At 34.8% G+C, this 23,034-nt stretch overlaps 1 protein-coding gene across 2 annotated transcripts; it reads right to left on the bottom strand.

The window, feature by feature from the left end:
* Window positions 1-5,040: 5,040 nt before the first annotated feature.
* Window positions 5,041-19,797, bottom strand: Sytalpha (Synaptotagmin alpha). 2 transcript variants are annotated; one of them, XM_089463894.1, is made up of 6 exons: window positions 19,284-19,797; window positions 8,503-8,694; window positions 8,035-8,440; window positions 7,732-7,972; window positions 6,804-7,301; window positions 5,041-6,743 (listed from the first exon to the last, which is right to left on the bottom strand). In XM_089463894.1, the coding sequence occupies exons 2-6, from the start codon at window positions 8,688-8,690 to the stop codon at window positions 6,565-6,567; spliced, it is 1,512 nt and encodes a 503-aa protein (XP_089320020.1). In that variant the 5' UTR covers window positions 8,691-8,694; window positions 19,284-19,797; the 3' UTR covers window positions 5,041-6,564. The 2 variants fall into 2 exon arrangements, with proteins under 2 accessions (XP_089320020.1, XP_089320021.1); XM_089463895.1 differs by having other exon boundaries at window positions 7,732-7,969.
* Window positions 19,798-23,034: the final 3,237 nt, after the last annotated feature.

The raw sequence follows: 23,034 nt of genomic DNA, 5'->3' as shown, positions 1-23,034 counted from the left end.
AGCAGTTAATGTATTTTCAATAGTTTTCAAATGGTATACATATTTTATTATTATTATTAATATTTTATTATACATGTCATAGAATGTGATTACAGAATGTGATTATATATAAGTATATAATAAAACTAAAAAACAATAATATTATGAATAATATTCTTGTTTACCTTATAAAATTTCATAGTATAAAGCTACTTTAATATCTCGAAGTTTGTGTAATAATTGCATATTTTATATTTATTCCACAGTTCGATTATTTTAATATATTTTGCGTTAGCTTTATTATTTAAATCAAATTTCACTCTGAAAATAGCTAACTTTAAGGCCAAATAGGCGAATGTGTTGGAGCTGTTTCCTTAACACTGTCTGGGTGTGTTTATATATGTGCAGCTATGTGTGTGTGTGTGTGTGTGTGTGTGTTGGTGTGTCGTACTTCATGCATTTCAATCACAAAACACAACACAATTTAAATATGCTGATTGGGTGCGGAAATTTGGTTTGCTCGTCACCAGCAAAAACGAGGAACAGGAACAGACCGGGAGCGGCGCTCGTTGCCCATGTGGGGGCGTGTCTGCGGGATGTGGGAGCGGGTAATGTTTCCCAATGTTTTACAGCACTATGCCACGCCCACTGAGTGGGGCTGCCACCGCTGCTGCTGCTGCTGTTGGAGCGTGTCTTTAATTGGCTTTGGCTTTGGCTACTTTTTTTGGCTTTTCTGCTGCTGGTGCAGCTCGCTGTCCTTGTTCGCTGCAATTGTGTTTTAGCCATAAATTTTGTTTATTGATGAGCTTTATTCAGTAGCAGCAGCAGCAGTAGCAGCCATATTCACCGACGAGCTAACCGCACATGTGACGTTGCCTTAGCTCGAAATAATTAAATTAATTTTCATTTATCACTTTTTAGTCAAATTTTCATTGCATGTTGTTGACACACCAAATGGCTTTTATAATTGCTTTGCATTCGCCTATTAAAAATAAAAATGTTGGCTAAAAGTGTTTGCTAAAATAATATTAAAAAAAAAAAGTATAGGCATGACTAATATATCGCATTATCATTGATAAATTAGATATTATCAGAGCATAGAGAGCAGTTCATCATAATTATAGCTAAAAGCTATTATAATTGTTAACAGTCTGTCTATTCATAAGCGAAAACAAATGTCAAAAACAGGCAGATAATTAATTTATTTATACATGAAAAGGACATTAAAAATAAAGCTCGATTAGAAATGAGCTTAAATTGCTAAACTAAACTAAAAATCCTAAATCAATTTTAATAGTACTCCATTTGAATGTTCTATAACAATATTTAAAAAGTTCACGTGCTTAAAAATAATTAAAAAATAACTTCTTATCAGATTTAACATTTAAATAGGAAAATCATTTAGCTTAAATAATTCTCATTCAAAAATTTAAGCAGTTTTGCCTCAAAAATAATCGATAGCCATTGAATTATGTGCTATCGATATGCAGTCGAATTGACAAACTCGTTTCGATAAGCCATAACGAGCTGCAATCACAATTTGGTATTTTATGCACTTGGCGAGAGTGGACACACACCATCATCGCCCTGCTTCCCTCTCGCTCACTCTCCCGCTCCTTATCGTTGATTTCCCTGGGCAATCTCTTTAGTCGCATGCCGTGATGGAGCTGCCAATAAACAAACGAGCGTAACGGGTATCTGCTGGCGATGCTGCTGCTGCAGAGGCGTCACCAAGCTAATCTGCTAGCTGTCAAAAGTCGCAGAAACAATTGGAAATGACAACAAATATGAAGCAACACACACACAGAAAAGAGCGCTGACACACACACCCACGCACACACAAGCAGCTAAGCCAAAGCAGGCACAACAAACACACACACACACACACACAACTACAAACAGGCAGCCAAGTAAATCTCCAATTGTGAGCGAAAACTTTCTCAGAAATGGGCAACGAAAACTGCTGACAGTTGCATAAACAATAAAGGATACCTAAAAAAAAGAAAAACAACAACAACAACAAAGAAAGTAAGCGAGCGTGAGGGAGACAGCAAGTGCAGCCAGCGATTGCGGTCAACATCAAAAGGAACGCAGCAACGAAGCTAAGCTGGCAGCGTAAAGGGTAGAGTGAGAGCGGAATAGGGAGGGGGAAAGGGAAAGGGAGAACGAAATAGCGTGCGAGTCAGAGCGAATTTGGGGGACAAAAAAGGAGGCAAATGTAACAAGAAACTAAAACTAGAACTATTACTAGCTGCACTCGCTCACACACACGCACACACGTACACACAGATTGCATTGTAGAGCCATAAGCGACATGTGTGTACGTGAAGAGCGGGGCGTGGCGGGGGCGGCTGCTACTGCTGCTGCTGTTACTACACTGTTAAAACAACAAACAAGCTGATTTTTTTTTTTTTTTTTTTTTTTTTGGTATTGTTTTTGTTTAGTGTTTTTTGTTCACTTTGACGACAATTTCCCTCGCGGCACAAAATGCCAACACCAAATGCGAAAGCGAACTTAACGAAACAACGGGAGTAACATACGAGTTGCAACAAAATGCAACAGACTATGAAGCGAAAGAGGGAGTAGAAGTAGTTGTTGTTGTAGCTGTAGCTGTTGATGTTGCTGTTGTTGCTTTTCGTATTTGCCGTTCGCCTTTTGCCGCATCACAAAAGCTCGAAATTGATTGTGTAAATAAGAAAACGAAAATGTCGTTAGTTTACGTTTTCCGCTGACAAGCTTTGAAAAGTGCTATAGAAGAATTGGATAAAATGGCAATGAAAAAAGCGAAAAAAAGTGAAAAAAACAAAGACAGTGGCATGACGAAATTAAAAATGGAATTTGCTCGTTAGTCGCTTGCAGTTTATTGCCACTGACTTTGAAGCGAAGTATTTTTTTGTTGGCGGCGAAAAATTGATAGTCGAAATGGAGGAAAAGGAGAATCAGCAATAGCTGATATATTGAATGGCCAATAAATACGTATACGAATCGCAGTTTCGGGATTAATGGCTAAATCCAATAAGCCAGCATACTGCAGCGGGCCAACAACTTCACTTTGGGTCTGTCACGTATTTGTGTCTATTGCGCGCTGATATAAATAATTGGATTTTCTGACAACAATGTGGCTCAGCTCGCCTAAAAATCAGTCGGAAGTCAAACGGTTATGAAACGGCTAATACCGAAAGTTGTTCATTTAATATATTATTAAAATTAGGCATATTTTATATATGACATTTTAAAGAAATATTAAAATGAATGAATGCTTAATTTTTCCATTTGCAATATTTCTATATATGAAAAAGAATTTTGTAATCTTAAGCGGTTACTGAAACGGTTGCCAATCGGTTAATATGCAATTATCTAATTTAAAACATGTACTTGATAATATGTATCAGGAGAATTCCTTAGATTTATTATGATGCAATGTGCAGGACTTGTCAACAGGTTATTCAGCACTGAATCAGTATCGAATCGGTAATAAAGCAGTCAGAGACTATTGCATAACAGCCTCTGAATAAATTCATTTTGTGACGGCTATATGCCAGCTTAAATAAAATTTAAATGTTTTTGGACAGGCTATCAGCGTCTATTTACCGGCTGGGATATAAAGTCGATATACCAAAATTTATTCCCATTTATAAATGAAAATCATTTTGAAGCGAAAATCATTTTGAAGTCGATAGGTCGTATAATTCCTCAACGATTATGAAACGGTTATGGCACATCAAACATTACATTAGGCTTACTGTTTTAGTCAACTCACATTATTTGTAGTTTACAAAATTAGTTTGCATATATGTATATCGATTACAAACCAGAATTCTTCACCATTATGTTTCATTCATATTACCAACAAGCCCAAAATATTACTTTAAGCCAACTAGCCGGCTTTTTGGCAAGAGGCATGCAAATATTTGGTCAAACAATTTCCCTAAATTGCGGTGTCGTTCGAGTTATCTCCGATGTTGACATTTCATAGCCAACCAGGGCCCAATGCAGATACACAATGCACACAGTCACACACACACATACACATACACCTTATACATATATCTGTATAAGTGCTTAGCTGACAATCTATCAGAGCGTCTCCTTTTGCCGATAAGACGCTACGCCCGTTGTCTACTTTTTGGCGCCATCAAGGATTGGCAATAGTTCAAAGTTGATGCTGTGTTTGCCCTTCTTCCTTATATTTCTTTATTTTTTACTCTCTGCTCTTGGCCGGCTTTTCACTCTATTTTAGCAGACAGCAACTAAATTGAATGAAAGCACATTTTGATTGAAAGGAAATTTACGTTTAACTGAGAGACACACCAAAGGACTTGAACTTCTTTCTATCCTCGAGTCGGCCACGGTCAACAATTCGGTTTGGCTTGGCTGATTTAACGGCCAATCTAGAAGCGTTCCTTGGATGGATGCATCAGTCAATGTTACAAAATTAGTTAAATGCTTTCACACACACACACACACACACATAGACACATAGAAAATTGGAAACTTTTTACGCCAAGTTTTGGTCAACAAGTTGCAAAGTATTTGCCAAATAAGTCAAGCCAAAAAGGACGCAACGACCAGACTTTGACTGCATTCCCTTTTAGTCCGTTGGCCACATCGGATGGCAAGTTTTTAATAGGCGACTATTTGCCACATTAAAGACGAGCCACAGAAATTGTGAACTATCTATAAAACCGAGAAGACGGAATGAATTGACTGATATAAAGGATATCAAATCTAGAGTGAAGAAATGTTTTCGAATCTTATTCGATTTATTTTGGAAAATAAAGAAATATTGTGATATATAAAGAATTATTATCCAGATTATATTAATAGATATGAAAAGAAAAAGTAAATAAAATGTAGGTAATAAAAGTTAAAAATTTAAACATAAGAACAACTAACATAAACTAAATTATATAAAATTTAAAATTTGTAATAAATATAAAAATAGTAAATAATAAAATATGAAACAAATGGAATAAAGCCTACTACATTTAAATATATATTAAGGTTATTGGAAGGCCATTGTCTCTCCCACTTTTGAAGCTTAATCAGAAAACAGAGGTATACTATTATACACACATACATATATATACACATAAATGTATGAGCATATGTATATGTATTAACTTTATTTTATTTATTGTAGAGTTTTTATATAATTGTTTGCTTGTTTTGACTATATAGTGCATAATTAACTGAACTATAGATTTCTTTGCTCAATAACACATTCGCTACATATAATTTTCTAGTTACAATATGAATGTTTCATTTGATATTTCAGCATAATTTTTTTTGTTTTGTTGTCTACTCATTTGTTTTGTTTGTGCCCTACTTTTTACTGAAACCCTCTTGATTTGAAAGGTTTAGGAATATTGAAAAGCTCTTCTATAATAGGGTTCGATTAACTGTTTAAGTATATTTATCTGATATTCATTATATATATGTAAATTCAAGTAGAGATAATATACTTAAATAGTATTTATATCCTTCATAGCCCTCATCATATACATGTCATATATAGTATAGATATATGTATACATACTTTTGACGTAGCCTGTAATATATAGATATTATATAAACGTATATATAACTTTAGTTTCATCTTAGGTACTTCTTGACATATACATACGTAGTACATATAAGTATTTTTCAATATAAGTATGAATATATAGAATACGTTTCTTGTTTTTTAATAAATGAATAATTGATATCATAGAAAGCACATACAGTTGTTTGGGATTTGCAACTATGTGAATACAGTAGGATCTCTTTCATGTATATTCATATATATAAATAAAAATATATATATTTTTTGTTTTATTATATATCAGTTAGGCGTCATATAATATGTAAGAAACAAATCTTTTATATATACTTAAAAAATGACTATTATTTTTAGGCAAACAATCTATATTAAAAAAAAAAAAATTTTTATTACGCAAATTTTTGTTTTTGTCTAAAGAAATAAATATTTGTTATGGAATGGTTTCGATAAAATTATTTTAAATTCTTCTTTATAATATAAATATAAACCACATTTAAAATAAACTAGATTAATATATGGCAAAATTAATCAAATTAAGTTTAAAACTATCTTTTTAAATATTAGTATTATTATTATTATTTATTTATTTATTTATTTTTTTTTTTCAGTATTGATTATTAGTAATATATTTTTGACAAGAAATTAAAAAGGAAAAAACCCTTTTTTTTAACAAAACTGTAAACAATTAAATATTTTTTTTTATAGTAATTAATAGAAATAAGAAAGTAGACATTCAAGGTTCGTCGTATGGCTTCCAATTTTGTTATTTCTGTTCGTCATGTAGAGATCTTACTGTAATACACACATCAATAAATATATATATTGTTTCTTATATATTTATTTCATATATACATATCTATATTTTTGTATATATTTTGTGAATATTTTGCAAACCCGTTCAGCGTCCGTCTTAAATGTATCCCTGCAAATTCCCGTAGAGTTTCTTAGCCACTTTGAATTCCCTGCAGATGAAGTTCCTTCCTTCTGTTCCTTTAACAGGTTTCTGTTAACAGCTTAACAGCAAAAGCTCGCGCTTGTGGATTCTAATTTTTGGTTGTTGCCTTGGCTGTGGCACTCAAGTTGCTTGCGGTCGGTTCCTGCAGCGGCACCCACTGAGCTGTTGCGTTCTTGGCCCGGAACATTTCCTCGAAGAATATCTTCTCCTCGTGCTGCACCTCAGGGGAGTTGCCAATTAAAGCACGACCCAATATTTCACTCGAGCCTGTGTGCAAAAGCTGCTTTAGTTAACTGTTATATTAGCATCCACTTGGCATCCACTCACCCAGCAGGCCGTCGTGCACCACATTGAATTCGAGGACACAATTCTTGAGCGTCTCCTTGCCCACATCGAAGGCCAAAGCCTCGTTATAGACTGGATTAACGGTATTGCGCTGCACACCTGTCTTGCGTTTCTTCAACTTCTTGCCACCGGGACCCAGGAGCGAGACCTTTACATACGGATCCGAAGAGTTGCGCGCATCATCTACAATGCGTAAGTTTCTGGCCTTAATCAACACTACCATCAAGCGCTCGGCGGATGGTAAATAGGCTAGCGACACCATTATATCGCCCAGATCCATTTTCATATCTTGTGCCGAGGCCGAGGTTAGCGGCGTCCACAATTTCAGTTGTTCGCTCAGATCCAATTGGGCCAAATGTAATTTAGTGCCACCAATGCAAACATGTCGGGAATACGCATCGAAATCGTATAACAAGATCTCCACTGTGCGCTTGTCAATGACCCCGGCGGATACTTCAAAGACGAAGTTCTCGTCGAAAACTGTTTGAGATAGAGATAGAGGCATATTATATAGGATATAGGATATAGGATATAGGATATAGGATATAGGATATAGGATATAGGATATAGGATATAGGATATAGGATATAGGATATAGGATATAGGATATAGGATATAGGATATAGGATATAGGATATAGGATATAGGATATAGGATATAGGATATAGGATATAGGATATAGGATATAGGATATAGGATATAGGATATAGGATATAGGATATAGGATATAGGATATAGGATATAAGATATAGGATATAGGATATAGGATATAGGATATAGGATATAGGATATAGGATATAGGATATAGGATATAGGATATAGGATATAGGATATAGGATATAGGATATAGGATATAGGATATAGGATATAGGATATATGTAGGATATAGGATACAGAATTATATTCCCACCTGGATTCAATGTCTTCTTATGTATGCGCGTTTGCCAGAAGTTCTTCTTGTCGGGAAGTAAACGTATCTTGGCATAGGGATCAGCCGTTCCGCTGAATTGTCGTGGCTGCAAGTTCTGTGCCTCGAGCAGGCGCACGTTGAGCAAACCCCCAATCGGATCGTAGCTGAGGCAGACATGTAAATTGCCTCGCACCTCATTCCCGGAGGCCGAGGGGCAAACGGTCTTTGGCTGGGCGTGCTGCTGTGGATAAGAAGATTAGATTACTAATGGAAAGCCTCTTTAATCGGATTGCATTTGCTTACGCTGCGATACAGAGTCATATCGATTTTGGTATGATCCAGTTTGGCATTCATGGAGGAGACGCGTGGGCGACTGGGATGCATGGCCAGGACGACATGCTTGTCGGAGCGAGCAATGGGCACCGATGTGCTCGAGCAGTAGGAAAGGGTGTTCGATTTGAGGCTGCCTGTGGGCGAGGTGGGCGTGGGCGGGGCCGAGTCCTCGGTGGTATTGGAGACCTGCTGCTGCACGGCTGCCGTTGACGAGGTCACCGAGGCGGGCACCCAAAAGGCCGGATCGGCATCCTCCGACTTGAGCGACGTGGGACTCATGTTGCCCGCGTTGCTTGAGGCCAATTTGCCACGTGCCACACACTCGTTCAAATTGTCCACGTTGTAGCCCACTGTGCCAGCCACCAACGCCTCTCGGCTGCAAATCAGATGATGAACTTGAAATGAACTTATGTAAGAGTAAGTAGTCTCGGGACTCACCTCTGCTGCTCCTCATCCTTCTCGCTGGCCGACTCGAGCAGATTTTGCTCGAACCAGTTCAGGCGATAGCGGCGCGAGCAGGTGGTGTAGAGGGCTGCGCCGACAGCAGATACCACCAGAAAGGAAACGGAGGCGTAGATGCCAATCTGCGTCAGCGACAGCTCCTCCTCGCGTATGACAATATCCATTTCGCTGAGAGTAACACAAAGCCATGAAAAGGAAATCGTTAATCTAAACTTGCAGAATATCAATTACGTTTTTATAGTGTATGTTTAGAATGGCTAATATCGAAGGTCAAATACCCTTTCACTACAAATGCACTACACTACACTTCACACTAAAATGGTCAAGAAAAGAACTCTTTTCCATTTTTCCTATTTTTAGAGCAATAGCTCAATCTCTCTCTCTCTCTCTCTCTCTTTCACTATATCTCTGTCTCCCTCTCCATCTCTCGTTCTTTCTGTCTCCCTCTCTCTTCGCTTTTAAATCAGTTGATGTATTATCCTTTCTCATCTGTGCTTCTCCCTTTTTTCCTTTCATCGCCCGTCAATCTCTTTTCCTATCAGTCTGATTTTCTCACTCTTTTCACCTTCTCTCTCTCCCTCTCTCTCTCTCTCTCCCTCTCTCTCTCTCTCTCCCTCTCTCTCTCTCTCTCTCTCTCTCTCTCTCTCTCTCTCAATCTATTTCTAAACAAAGACAATAGATATCTCTTTCTGTCTCTCTCGCTCTATCAATCTGAGACAATCGATGTCTCTGTCTCTCTCTCTCTCTCTCTCTCTCTGTCGGTCTCCCTCTCTCAGTCTCTATCTTTTTCCATCTCTTTCTCTCTTTCTTTTCCTCACTTTCCATCTCTATTTTACTCCTGTTATATCTCGCTGTCTCCCCCACTTTCCATCTCCATCCCTCTCCTTATCGCTTTCTCTCTCATTGTCGTTGAAAATCTCTCTATATTTCTCTCCCACTGTCTGTCTTTCTCTCTTTCTTTCCGCTCTCTGACATCACCCCTATAGATAATTCCTTACTCTCTGTGTCATACAAGTTAAGGCTCAATTAGCCGTTGTCATTTGAATCCTTAAAGGCGGATAATGGCACCACAACTACATGGCCGTAAAGCCTGCATTATTTGGTCAAGCCGCAGAATGAGGCAGTTTATAAATAAATTAGGGTCACCAAGCCAGAATTTCACTAATCCCCCTTTTCCCTGTCTCAGCCAGCCGCCTCACCCCCGTCTTCCTCACCCTTTTGTTATTAATTACACTGCTCAAGGCGCCATTGTGACCAAAGCCAAAGTCCTGACTGTGACCGCAGCTACACGTGCTGCCAGCTGTACTGGCAAGGACACGTATAACACAATAGGTGCCAGCCACCAGGTGCTTAAAAGGAAATCAAGGTGCGGACGAGGTGGATGCTGTTCGCAATTAGCTGCGCAAACAGTCGGCGACTTTAAGGTTTCTCGTTCTCTTGGAATTCAAGCGATGCCAACTGTTTAAATACGCATATTTCAGCCCGGCCAGTTAATTAATTAACACTTTGTGCCGTTACTTTTCACAATTTTAAAAAATATTCTCTACCTTTCACCTTTGCTTTCGCTTGCTTTTTGGTTGTTTTCCTTTATATGTTTCATGCAATTTGTTCTCAACTTTATTATTTATTTATGAAAACTTTTTGTGGGGCTTCTTTGAGACGGCAATTGAAAGAGGTATATGAGTGGGTGTATAGGTGTGCGTGTGTGGGTGTGTGGCCAGCCAGCCACGTTAACCCTTCGTATATTTCTTTGTAAGGCCTACATGATTTATAAGCATTTGTTGGACGAACGAGGTGAACTCAATGATTCATGATATCTCCAAGATGAATATTTCATTCAGAATTTAGCAAACAGAGACCCCAATAGTAATAAATTAAATAACAGCAGCAGAAAATTTATGCAATGTGATGCCAGCAAGGCAAAAGTAAATGCATTAGCATAAATTGTAAATTGTTTTTTTTTTTTTTTTTTTTTTTTTTTTTTTTTTTTTTTTTGATTTGACTTGATTATATGGCCCGCCATATCTTCATAATGTCCCCATTACATTTTCCACATTTTACATTCACATATGAAATTCAATCATTATCTCAGTTATTTTTCATTAAACCTTGATCGATAAATATTGCATTATATTAAGCTCAGTAGCACCGTGTTTCATATAAAACTTATCTCTGTTATGAATACTTTATGAGCATGTGTGGAGCAATGGTCAATGAGAATAGATTATAATAATCGAAATCGCGTCCATCAACCATTGTGAAATCAGCTATATTAATCGAAAGCCTTTCAATCAATATTATCAATCAATCAATACTATTTATAGGCCGTTCAACAAATAAATCTACATTCGCTCTATTATATCTTCAATTCTTAACTTGATATCGATTCTTATATGAGAATGAAATTATCATGTTATTCTTCGATATTAATAATATAGATTATAATAATTTAATGTTGATTATTATAGACTATAATAAGGATTAACCGATAGTTTTACATGACATGTTATCGATTAATCTATATTATAATCTATATTATTCAATATTATAATATATATTGTTATAATAACAATATTATAGATCCCTTCCTGTCTTCTACATATATTAAATTCTTTTCACTTATGAGAACAACTTTACCGACTAAATTAATCGAAAGCATGTCCATTCTCATTAAAAAAAATACTATATTGATATTTATCCTTATCTATATAATTTAGTCTAAAAACAGAATCAATTATCAAAATTTAATTGCTTCCTGCTATCGATTACCTGCTTATCGATAAGCCCAGGCTGTGAACATGACGTGAATTAATCCTGGTGGCAGCATTACACACCAGACATAATCAATCAACTTATCATGTCAAAAGCAATCAATCAATCAATCAACCAGTTAACCGCCAGCTCATTTGGCCATAATTTGTTTGCCTAGTAGTTGGCGCAGCCCTCGCACACACCCACACATACACACATTGTGAATAAATCTGGTCTAAACCAATCATGTCAAATTGATCAGCTCACAGACGGTGCTGTAAATCGATGTCAAGTCAAGTCAACCCCGCGGCACCGCCACAGCTGCAGCAAATTGTTGCGCAGTTGCTGTGGCAACCTGTGTCATGTGCTTGGGAGCCCTTTTCACTGACTTTGTCACATGTGGGATTATACTAAATGTATGTATGTATATGTGTGTGCGTGTATGTGTGTATGTATATAACGATGCGATTTATGACAGTTGCCATAAATTTGCAATATCCAGCGGCTTTTGCGCTGTTTGCTTTTGGTTTGCAGCTTGTGGCTGGGCTGTCGCTGCGTCTGTCTGTCTGTCTGGCTGGCTGGCTAGTTGGATGACTGCCTGCAGCAGCTGGCTTTATAAACAATTTTCGGACTTTTATCGCATACTTTTTTGTCTCTGATAAGAACAGCGCACTATTTCCGGCCAAGCCAATGGCAGCCATAAATCGCCAGCTGCGTAGCTCTCGAATATATTGAAGTGGATGACTAAAATTAATTTTATCTAATCGATAAGCAGGGGGCTTGGGTACATCGGCCCTGCCACGCGCAGTTCCTTTAATAATTTCATAAAGCACTCTCACAATTCCAACAACGCATAACTTTTTTGTTATATATATATATATCATAAAATTTAAAAAATTGATAAATTATAATTATATATACATGTATATATCGTGTATATTCTGAAATGGTAGCAAAAAAAAAAAAAAAAAAAAAAAAAACAACAACAACTGTTGCTCCCAGCGGCTAACACAATTACAGTAAATTATGTTCATTAGTCTAATGAAGTGTTTGTCACACAAAAGCAGCGCCCACAACCACAATGACCACGCCCACTTCACCGTTGACGCCCATCGCTGCCTGATGTGGACTCTGAAATGTGCGAGAAACAGCTGGAAGACTGTTATCAAGACTGGCGCCACTACCCTGCACTTTAGAGAAGGGACATTTGAGTTCGACTAGAAATTAAAAAATAATAATAATAATAAAAATTTCAGTTAAATTATTAAATATTAAATTGAGTAGTTTTCTCTTTATAGTATTAATTGTCATAATAATTATGAGCGAAATTTAGTCTGTGAGTTCTCGAATGTAGCAAACGCGATTACCAAACTAAACTAACCAGCGATACTTTGAATTTCTTGCGTGAACTTCTAACGAAATCAATTTAACTTATTTGCAGCTCAGTTTCAGATGTCAAACAAAATTTTAATATTCTTTTTCAGCTTTGATGCTTCACAAATGACGGCAGACAAATGTAAATGGATATTAAATTTTAATTTATACCTGAATGCTTACAGCTAAAATTAATATTATTATAAAAAATGTATAAATAAGTGTAATATATATATATATTAAAGTAATATATCAATAATCATATTTGATATTTTCTTACTATGTTTAATGTATGTTTATATAGCAGCTGAACGTTCTTCTGTTTCACGTTTAAGCAATAAAAAAAATAAAAAAAATAAAAAAAAATAAAAAAAAATTAAGAAAATATATATATTAATCAAATAGGTATTTCTATCCAATATATTTCCTAAGTAATTCCAACTTTTATCATTCTATTTATTATCCGTTTTTTGCCTTTTAAAATTCGTTTTCAGAACTTCAAAATTTTTGCAGCTTGTGCCATCAAATTTGACAAAATTTTTTAACTATAGTAAAAAGTTTGCACAATTTTATTTCAATTTCCATTATTATGGTAAAGTTTATGGAGCATAGTCGTCGTCGCTGGAAGCTCGCCAGCCAAAGTTTCCAGTTTGTTTGCTCGAGCGCATTGTCATAATTTGATTAACGCTGAACGTGTCCTGCGGACCGAGCTCCAGGCTAAAAGCGAGCAGCAGTAACAGCCACAACCTCAACAACAGTTCGGTTTTTATTTTCGCTTCACTGTGGCAAACGCACTCACAAACACACACACACACACATAGATGGGGGCTGCCAATTTGCTATGCTCGCATAGGTGTGAAACTGTGAAATGCGCAACAAAATTTAATCCTTCACATGCGCACAGCTTAAGGCTAGGCACACACGTTAAGTATACGCCCGAGTAGCTTGGCAAGCAAACGTGATGAATGCTACTTAAAGGCGCAAGCACACATACACGCACACACACATACCCAGGCCACGCACAGCCTTGTGCCAATCAGCCATTAGCAATTTGTAATGCCCATATAATGATATACTCATAGCTCTATGGCGTACCACGAAGCATCAACATCATTGTTGAGCTCGGACCCTCTCCAAACCATTGGCTCCCCCTCCTCCTCTCTCATATTCTGTGTTATTTCCCTCAAGTATTGCTGACATTGTTGCCTGTTGTTCATTTTGCCGCCGCTGCTGCTGCTGCTGCTTCTGCTGCCAGTTGATTATTGCCGCCATTGGCATTGACTTTGTCTCTATGCCATTATGTTGTCCTTCCAAACAGCAAATAACATCGACAACAACATTCTTTGTCTGCCCATCCATAGAGTCCGCAATTAACAGCCTCTGAATATTTATGGCCAGTCCATCCTAAAGACTCTTCGCCTGGAGCGCCATAAATAGCTAAAGCAGGCTTGTAGCCTGTTTATGTTTGTATAATTGATAAATTCCAAAGAAATTTTCGCTAATTATTAAGTCAGCTAATGCGATTTGCAATTAATTTCATTTGAATTTGAATCCACATTTTTTAATTCGGCAAATTAATAATAGTATTAGACATGAAATGTAAAACTGAAATGCTGAACGACAAAATAGCTTAGCGACGGGAGGATGAAATAAGAAGTTTAAGGCGCTAATAGACAGCTGAGCTGATCTTAAAGACTTGGATATTTATGGAACTCCGAATACATTGTGCTCTTATGTAATATAATGCTCAAAAATGTAGCAGAAAGGCAAAATTAATATGTGTGAATATATACATATAAATATGTTCGATTCTTATCTATATGTGCTACTCATCCTTCACTTTTTTTTTATTTATTTTTTAAATATTTTAAATATAATTTTTTACTTTATCTTAAAAAATAAATTTTATAAAAATATAAATATGAAAATATACAAATAAATAAATTAAATGAAATATAGTTAAAAATAATTCTTCTTGAATTTAATATAAATTAATTTGAGTAAGAAGATAATCAATAAATTAAATAAAATTATAAATAAAATAAAAAAAAAATGAACATTATATTCAATTCAATAAGAAAACAAACTCTATATTTTCTATTTTTTTTTTTTAATTAATAATAAAATTTAAAGTTAATATAATAAAAAATTAAATTTATAATTAATTAGAATAAATTGTAAAGGTTTAATTTGTCCAATAAATAGATTTAGTCCACAACTTGTCGCGGTACAAATTTCATAAACACTTTAAAAATATGTGTAACACTCTCACACTCTACATACTTGAATTATTCAATAAATTTCATAATAATATTGTAATACTCAACTATCGCCCCCTAGGAGTATTTACCACAAATTCTACACGATTTAGCAAACAGCAATCAACACGTTGACACCCTTAATATCATGTATCGTTTATTATGTATTATTAATGAAGTTTCTCTATCTATCTCTCGCTCTCTATTTATTGGTATTCATGATGTGTTGAAGCACAAACATAATCTAAATTAGTTTCGCAAATAATCAAAGTAGATTCGCTCGTCCCACACTCACAGAGAGAGAGAGAGAGAGAGAGAGAGAGAGAGAGAGAGAGAGAGAGAGAGAGAGAGAAAGAGAGAGAGACTGAGTTTTTGCCATAGAGCAAAAGTTTTGCACAAAGTTTTTCTTAAGCTATGAGCTTTTTGCTTATTCAGATCATTTTATTTCCTAGAATATTTATAAAAAAAAAAATATTTTTTTTTCTTATTTTACATATTGATTTCCTGCTGCCAGAAACAACTTTGGACTTTGGTCGAAGAGACTCAAAGGCTAAATGGCCAAACAGAAGTGATTCCGGGAAAATATGGCAATGGAAATATGAGTGCCTATTAAAAGCTAGCTACCATATGCCAACATACCACAGGGCATTTAACAATGGAGCCCGATGCAGCAACAAGCAAAACGAAAATAAAACAACAAAGCCAAAAACAACAAAAAGTTGTCAAAAGCAAGATAAACAGAGGTTTATTAATAAGGCCGACAAAGTTATATGCGTAGCATGGCAAATAAACAGAGACAAGAAAACACAGACAGAAGGACAGAGAGGGAATGAGAGAGAGAGGGGCAGTGGGTGATAGGTAGATAGTGAGAGCAAAAGCAGGCTCAATATATTGAATACTCTTAAATTAATAAATAAATGATAGAATGGGATATAAGCTGGTTAATCTAGGAGCAGCTGCGACATAAGGTGAAACGAAGAAGAACAGATGATGTGGAAGAAAAGTAATAAAAATAAAGTGAAGATTCAGAGAGATGAGAACAGTGCCGAATTGAAGAAAATATAAATTTTGAAACGCGAAAAACAAAGGAAGGAAAACAGCAGAGCATCGAATGATAAATTCAAAGAACTGTAAAATGATGAAGAATGCAAGAGAAAAAATTAAATGTAAGTTGGCTGACACGATATGTAAGAGAAAAAAAGAAGACAAAGATGATCTGCACAGTGCTGTAAGGCATCAAGATGAGATAGCACAAAAGTAGACGAATGAAAGTAGATGAAAACTTAGAAATGAAGTAAAATGAAATGATGAATAGAAAATAGGAAAGACCATATTTAAAGAGATGGTAAGTATGAAGACAGAGGAACAGACAAAGAGATGCTTTGGAACTTTCTAATAAATAAAATAAAATAAAATAAAATAAAATAAAGTAAAATAAATCAAAACAAACTAAAATAAAATAAAATAGAATAAAATAAAATAAAATAAATTAGTTTTAACTGAGCTATAGGTCAATATTCCAAATATCTTAATATATTTTGGAATATTGACCCATAGATTGATCTAATCTAATAATCTAATGTTTATTATCTAAATAATGATAAAGAGTGACAGAGCTTCTGGATGACTGTTTTGGAATCACACGGCTAACATATCTTCCGATTATTTTATGCTATAAATATGCAGACTATTCACTGCGTATAGCGAAGCTTAAATACGCTTACATAGTTTGAGCAGGAGTTTGTTAAATATGAATCAAATATGCATGTGCATATATATTTAAGGAACTTTTACAATTTTGAAAACATAAACTATCTGACATATTTAATACGAAATTCTGCACCGCAAACAAGTCTATGATCCATAATATACACATACATAATACCCACATATATTTAATGTCCAACATAACGGTCGACTGTAGTTAAATACCCTCTTTGAGGGCAGGCGAAATATGATCAATATGCCCAGGACACTTGTTGTTTGCACACGCGGCACTCGCCGTGCATAAAGCAACAAGGCAAATAATAAGTGGGCTATTAATACACATACAAATACAGAGAAAACCTTTGGGCGTGTATGTGTGTGAGGGAGCTTGTGACCCGCCCCGTCAATAACTCAGCATGTTCACAAATATTGAAAAGCTATCTTTGCAGTTTGCTTGTGCCTTTTGCCTTCCACCCCCCTCCCCACCCCTACTCGCCAGCCCCTTCAACTGTACCGCCTCCGTTTGGCTTGTTTATTGGCGCCACGCCCCGGGAGAATGAATGTCCTTTGGTGGCTAATGCGGCTTGTGGCATGCGGCTTATGCATTAAAAATGCATTAATCCCGGACATGTGATAAATATTCATGGTCTCGCCGTCGACTTGATTATTATGCATACAAGTTTCTTTCTATCATGCCTCTGGCTCTTCCTCTTCTTCATTTCAATTTTAAGTTCGGCTTGTGCAACGCAATATGTTGTTGGCCAACTAAGAGTGGCTGGCTCATTCAGCTTCTGTTTGTTTCCGTTTGCAACTGGCGGAAGGTCGGGGTCGAGTGTTTCAAGGACATGGCATCCGTGTTTGAGTGGCTCGGCCAAGGTAAATAGAGTTGGCCCACTGAGCGCTCGGCTGGGTTAAACAACCTAAGGCCAGGTTACATTTTACACAGAAATCTCAGCAAAAAGTAAACACACACACAGACATACACACGCACACATGCAACGAGGCTTAAAGTTTGATTGAAGGCATGTTTCCGCTTCAATATGTCTGAAGTCTCAATATTGCGTGGAATTATAAAACAATATGAGCATAAGCCCAATCTGCCACGCCCACGCCCATGCCTACCACTCCCACTTGATCAAATTAAATGTAAATGTAAAAAAATTCTTGTTCGCCTGTTCTGTTTGCCGTGGGATTTATGCATTTGCTTTGGGTCTGGCGTCCACGCGGCGTATACGTGTTACATGAAGACCGGAATCTGTAATCAGCTGATAAATATTCAATTAATTCCTAGCTGTTTCGTTTTTGGCAGCACAAACGTGGTCAAAGGTGCAATTTACATTGATTAGAGACACAGAGAGACTGAGTGAGAATGAGAGAGAGAGAGAGAGAGACAGAGAGAGACTGAGAGGGAGCGCGCGAGAAACAAAAGCTATTTTTAGTAATTGGAATTAAATTTTAATACATTCTAATCGAAATCTATTGCATCTGCTCTGCAATGCGAGCAGATTAATTGATGTAAGCCAATGCATTTGCTTTTCTTTTATATACATTTCAGTTATATATATTGTTATATATATGCGTATATACCAATTCATAAATATTTGTTTTATGTGCAAGTAGTTATTCTTGTAAATTTATTTTATATTTATTTTTGCCCTTTTCAATTTCAGCATCTGTTTCTGACTTTCACAAATCTCATCGATGGCTGAAAATTCCAATTATGCTTTTATTATTTTAATATTTGTTATATATTGAAGAAATATATATTTTTTTCTATAGAAAAATAAGCATCTACTTTTTGTTAAAAAATATAAAAACTAAAATGGTTCAAGCTAAATGTTGATGCTCACCGTAGTAAAAAATTAAATGTTATATTTCTTTATATAAATTTATATTAATTATTATTAATTCTTATGTGTTTTTTGTGGAATTCAAATTTTAAATATGTTATTATATATTAAATGTAATTTTATGTAATAGAATAGAAAATAAATGTATAGAATGATTACATTTATTTTTGTTAAAAATTTGAATAATTTAGAATTTGTTTCTTAAGTTTTTGGTTTTGCAAGTTTACTCATATTAATTTCGGGTATACTACAGCTAAATAAACTAGAATTTCAATGGTATAGTTATCTTGAAAATCATATTTTGTATACGATCTGAATATTTATCTATAGAGATATGCGGAAGATTACAATATATGATCGATTTATATTATATTAAAAACATGAAAGTTCTTAACAATAATAGACAGCTTTCCTTTTCCAATACTCAATATCTTCAATCAAAGATGTAATCAAGTGTATAACTTTTTAGTATTAAAGTCATTATGAACACATTGAAGATGAGACATCAATAAAGTATATAGAACAAAGCTTTCAGATATATTGTAGTATAAGTATATGCGTATATATTTTCCTTTTAGCCTTCAATTAATTGAAGCCTTCAACTACTTCATTATTTACTGAACACTCCATCAAAAGCAAATCTTCAGCAGATGGTTTCGTATAGAAAACAAAATCGTATTTGAAACTTCGAAAACTTTTCAGTTTTTTTTTTTTTTTTTTTTTTTTTTTTTTGTGAGCTCCATTAAATTGAAAACTCAATTTGGGGCCTACAAATACTGGCATAAAACCTGTCCAAAGTTTGTTTTGTGGCACTTACCCGTTATTTGCGTTTATTTACAATGTGTCAAACGCACACACACACGCACACTTTTACACACTCGAACACAGTTAGAGACAGTCGGATACAATGCTAAGCAATGTGTACGAAAATAATTTATGGCTTTTGAATAGCTGCACGCAAATTTTTTCGCAACAATATGTTTGCTTATTCCTGCGCTCGACGTGTCGTATGCGCAATATGCTCTAACGGCGCTCGTTGGAACGCGGCATGCCGTTTGAAACGTTTGAGTTGAGCTCAAAAAGCAATTTCCTTATTTGAGTGCGTTCGTTAATAATTAATTGTATTAGTCCAGTGCACTTTGATAAACGGTTTCAACAATTTAACAGCGAACATATAAGTAAATACAAGTATATATGCGTGTATATATATATATATATATATAGCTATGTCTGTGTTTATCTGCTTTGGCTGCTGTGACTCTTCAGAGCAGCAAAACAACTTGGCCAACGCGTCGCTGAAACTCGACTGTGTTGTTGTTCATCAAAAAGTACACACAGATGCCTTTGCCGTATTCCCTAACAAACACACAGACACACACAATCACACAGACACAGGCACACACACACATACATGCATTCAGTTAAACAGAAAGTTGTGCTTCGCTAAATGCGCGCTATCATTCAACATGCTTTGCCATAGATAAAGTATGATAATAATAAGCTTAAATTATTATTAATATAAACATATATAATTTTGTCTATATTTTTATCATATTTTCCATGTTGTAAATTTTGTAATCTGCTAGAAACTCTATGCCAACCGGCTTCTTAATTTGAACAAATAAATATGCAACGTTTATTGCGTCTATCAAAAAGCTTTCCATAGGCAAAGCTTTTCGCATAAGCAACAGCTGTCGCTCGCTCATGGTCAAGACAATTGTTGCTCAATGTCAGCGGCTGGCTGGCAAAAGCACAGCAAAAGCTCAGTGAAGTACAGTTAATTTTGGCGTTGCCACATGGGTACAAAATGTTAATTGAATTTTATATTAATAAAACTGATAAATTGAATGAATAACAGAATTGTATATTTATATAGATGAGACAAATTTTGAAAAAAGAATACATAAATAAATTTATATAAGTTAATTAAATTGAATATTTTAATAATATATATATGTATATATATATAATTTTACTAATTAATATTACAAAATAATAATGTATCATATTATATATAAGTTGAAAAAAAAAAAATCATTGATAATTATATTGTGCTTTCTAATCAACAAATTTAAATATAGATACTAAAAAATATAACAAAAATTGTCAGTTCATTCTTGATTAATTGATAAAGAATAAATGTTTTTAAAATACTTTTTTCTTGACCGTACATTTTTATTATGACTTCTATTGTTGTTATTGTTTTTTAAATGACAATGAACTTGATATGCGATTGCGGCTGCTTTCGGTCAATCATAATATCTGTCGTACAATTGCACTTAAATTTGATAATGCGTTGGCAATAGATAAGAGCAAAGTGAAGCTATACTTCGACCAAGCATACCCTGCAAATTAGAAAAATAGCTGCTATTGCATATGGATGAAATGGCCAGCAATCACAGAGTATTTCACAGTCAATAACCTTCAATTGAAGCGACGTTATGGCACGCGTGTTCCCGAAACCTTAAAACATTTTCTACACTCAATCGTTTTCGCATTCGTAATATACACCAAAATACATTTCAGCTGATAGAAAACATTTTTTCAAAGTGCTTAATTAGCGCTAAGTTGGCTTTATATTATCTCAAGTTCAAATGCGAAACATGATATGGATTGCGGTTGGCAAACACATGCTCGTGTCGACCTCCAAAGCAGAGTCAAGCCGCGTAACCCAGTTTGATGAAACGCAAACGCAATACATCGACTAACAATTACGCATCTGACTTTTGTGGTTATGTGGTTTTATGACTAAGCCAAAGCATTCAATTGATCTTAACATTGACTTAGTTTTTCGAAGACAACAAAACCTAATATGTTGACAAAGTTCTCACACTATCAGCAATGGGATTCAGTGGGAAATTTTGTATGGTTTTTTTCTCACTACAATTTTTAATCACAAATATTTGTGCTAATTATTGTTATTATTCATTTTGATGCTAAATTGCGTTGCAATATAATAATATTTTGCAAAAATATGTATTAAAATAGTAAATGCTCAAGTCGATCAATACTTTAATTATAACTTTAGTCTCTTTAATATTTCTCAAAATATTTCAGCTACCTTATACATAGATAAAATCAAAGATATTCTCATGTAAAGATACTTTAGCACATATATATATATATAATTTTGCTTACTAAATGAAATCTAATATTATATAAAATCCGGGTTCGAGACTCGAACTAGTTTAGAGCAGAACTTAAGTTCTAGCAGTCATTGTTGTTAAAAAAGACTCTTCATTGATAATTCAACTTAATCAATGTACTGAAATATTTTGACTTTCTTTTATATTATATAAAGCATGACATGCACAAATTTGCTGATTTCAATCGACGTCACAATTCAAATGTGTGTGAATGAGAGAGTCGCCTTTGCGCGATTCGATCGAATCTGAAAAAAATAAGAATTATATGTATAATGCATACATAATGCAAAATATTCATGGCCGTAGAGTCTTGCCATAGCACTCTGGCGATAAAGCTGATATACCATACTTCTAATGCGTATAGACATATATATATCTAGTACCATGTTTATTCTTTGATCTCTAACATCATGAATAGAAGCTATGTGTGATATAATTTTTATGATTGAGCACGCACCAAGTAGGCGTATCCAAAATTGTGAGACGAGACTACCAAGTACTATGTTTCAAATCGAAATCCCTTATCTTTACTAGCGGCTGACTAGAGTTAGCCCATTCATTTCGTAAGCTAGTGAAGAGGGCCTTAGAAAATATATATTTTTATTATAATAATTGTTTTTTTTTTTTTACGTGAAATATGTGTACGAAAAATTATTGGTTAGAATTATCCCATCTTATCGCAGAAGTAAATAAAAAAAAAATAAAAATAAATAAATAAAAATTAATAATAAACCTAATGCATGCATATCCATGTTATCATCATAATCTAAAAGTTTCGTGAAGAAAGTACATCCACAAAAAAAGTTACTAAGCAATTAAGTTCTCATAGTAACCGCACACTGCACTCCATACGTGCTTAGGTGTGGGTGCTTGTGTGTGCGTGTTTGTGTGTATGTGCGTGGGAATTGTGTAAGCAGAGAGACGCGAAAAATGATTGAAATAGGTATTGCTCGAAGGGTTAAGGTGATCTCGTAGTCGAGCAGTCTCGACTAGAGCTTTCTTACTTGTTTTAAATATGAACATATATGTATATTTGCATTGTATTCCTGTATTAATTGCAAACACAAATTGTAAACACAAACAATGCTATATTATTTATACATATGTATATATTGTTATAATATATATTTCATTACATATATACATGTCTGACTCAATAAAGTAAGCAATAAATAAAGCGTAAAGCATTTGAATACGCTTTTAATAGCTCGCAATTAATTAATTGAGTCAATCGTTAGTTGTTGGTAAATCATAAAGTGATACACAATCTCTGTATATATTGCTTAATTATTGAATTATTGAATTATTGAATTTTACTATTAAAATGCATTGATTTATTTAGATTGAATTAAAAGTTTAGTTGGGCAATTTAGCTCAAAAGATCGAACCTGCTTAGAAATCACCGGCATAAGTATTTACCTA

Source organism: Drosophila arizonae, chromosome 3 (assembly GCF_054131065.1).
Source record: "Drosophila arizonae isolate 15081-1271.41 chromosome 3, UAZ_ARI_1.0, whole genome shotgun sequence".
NCBI classification, from domain to species: Eukaryota; Metazoa; Arthropoda; class Insecta; order Diptera; family Drosophilidae; genus Drosophila; species Drosophila arizonae.
This window is presented reverse-complemented; position numbering and strand designations above follow the sequence as displayed.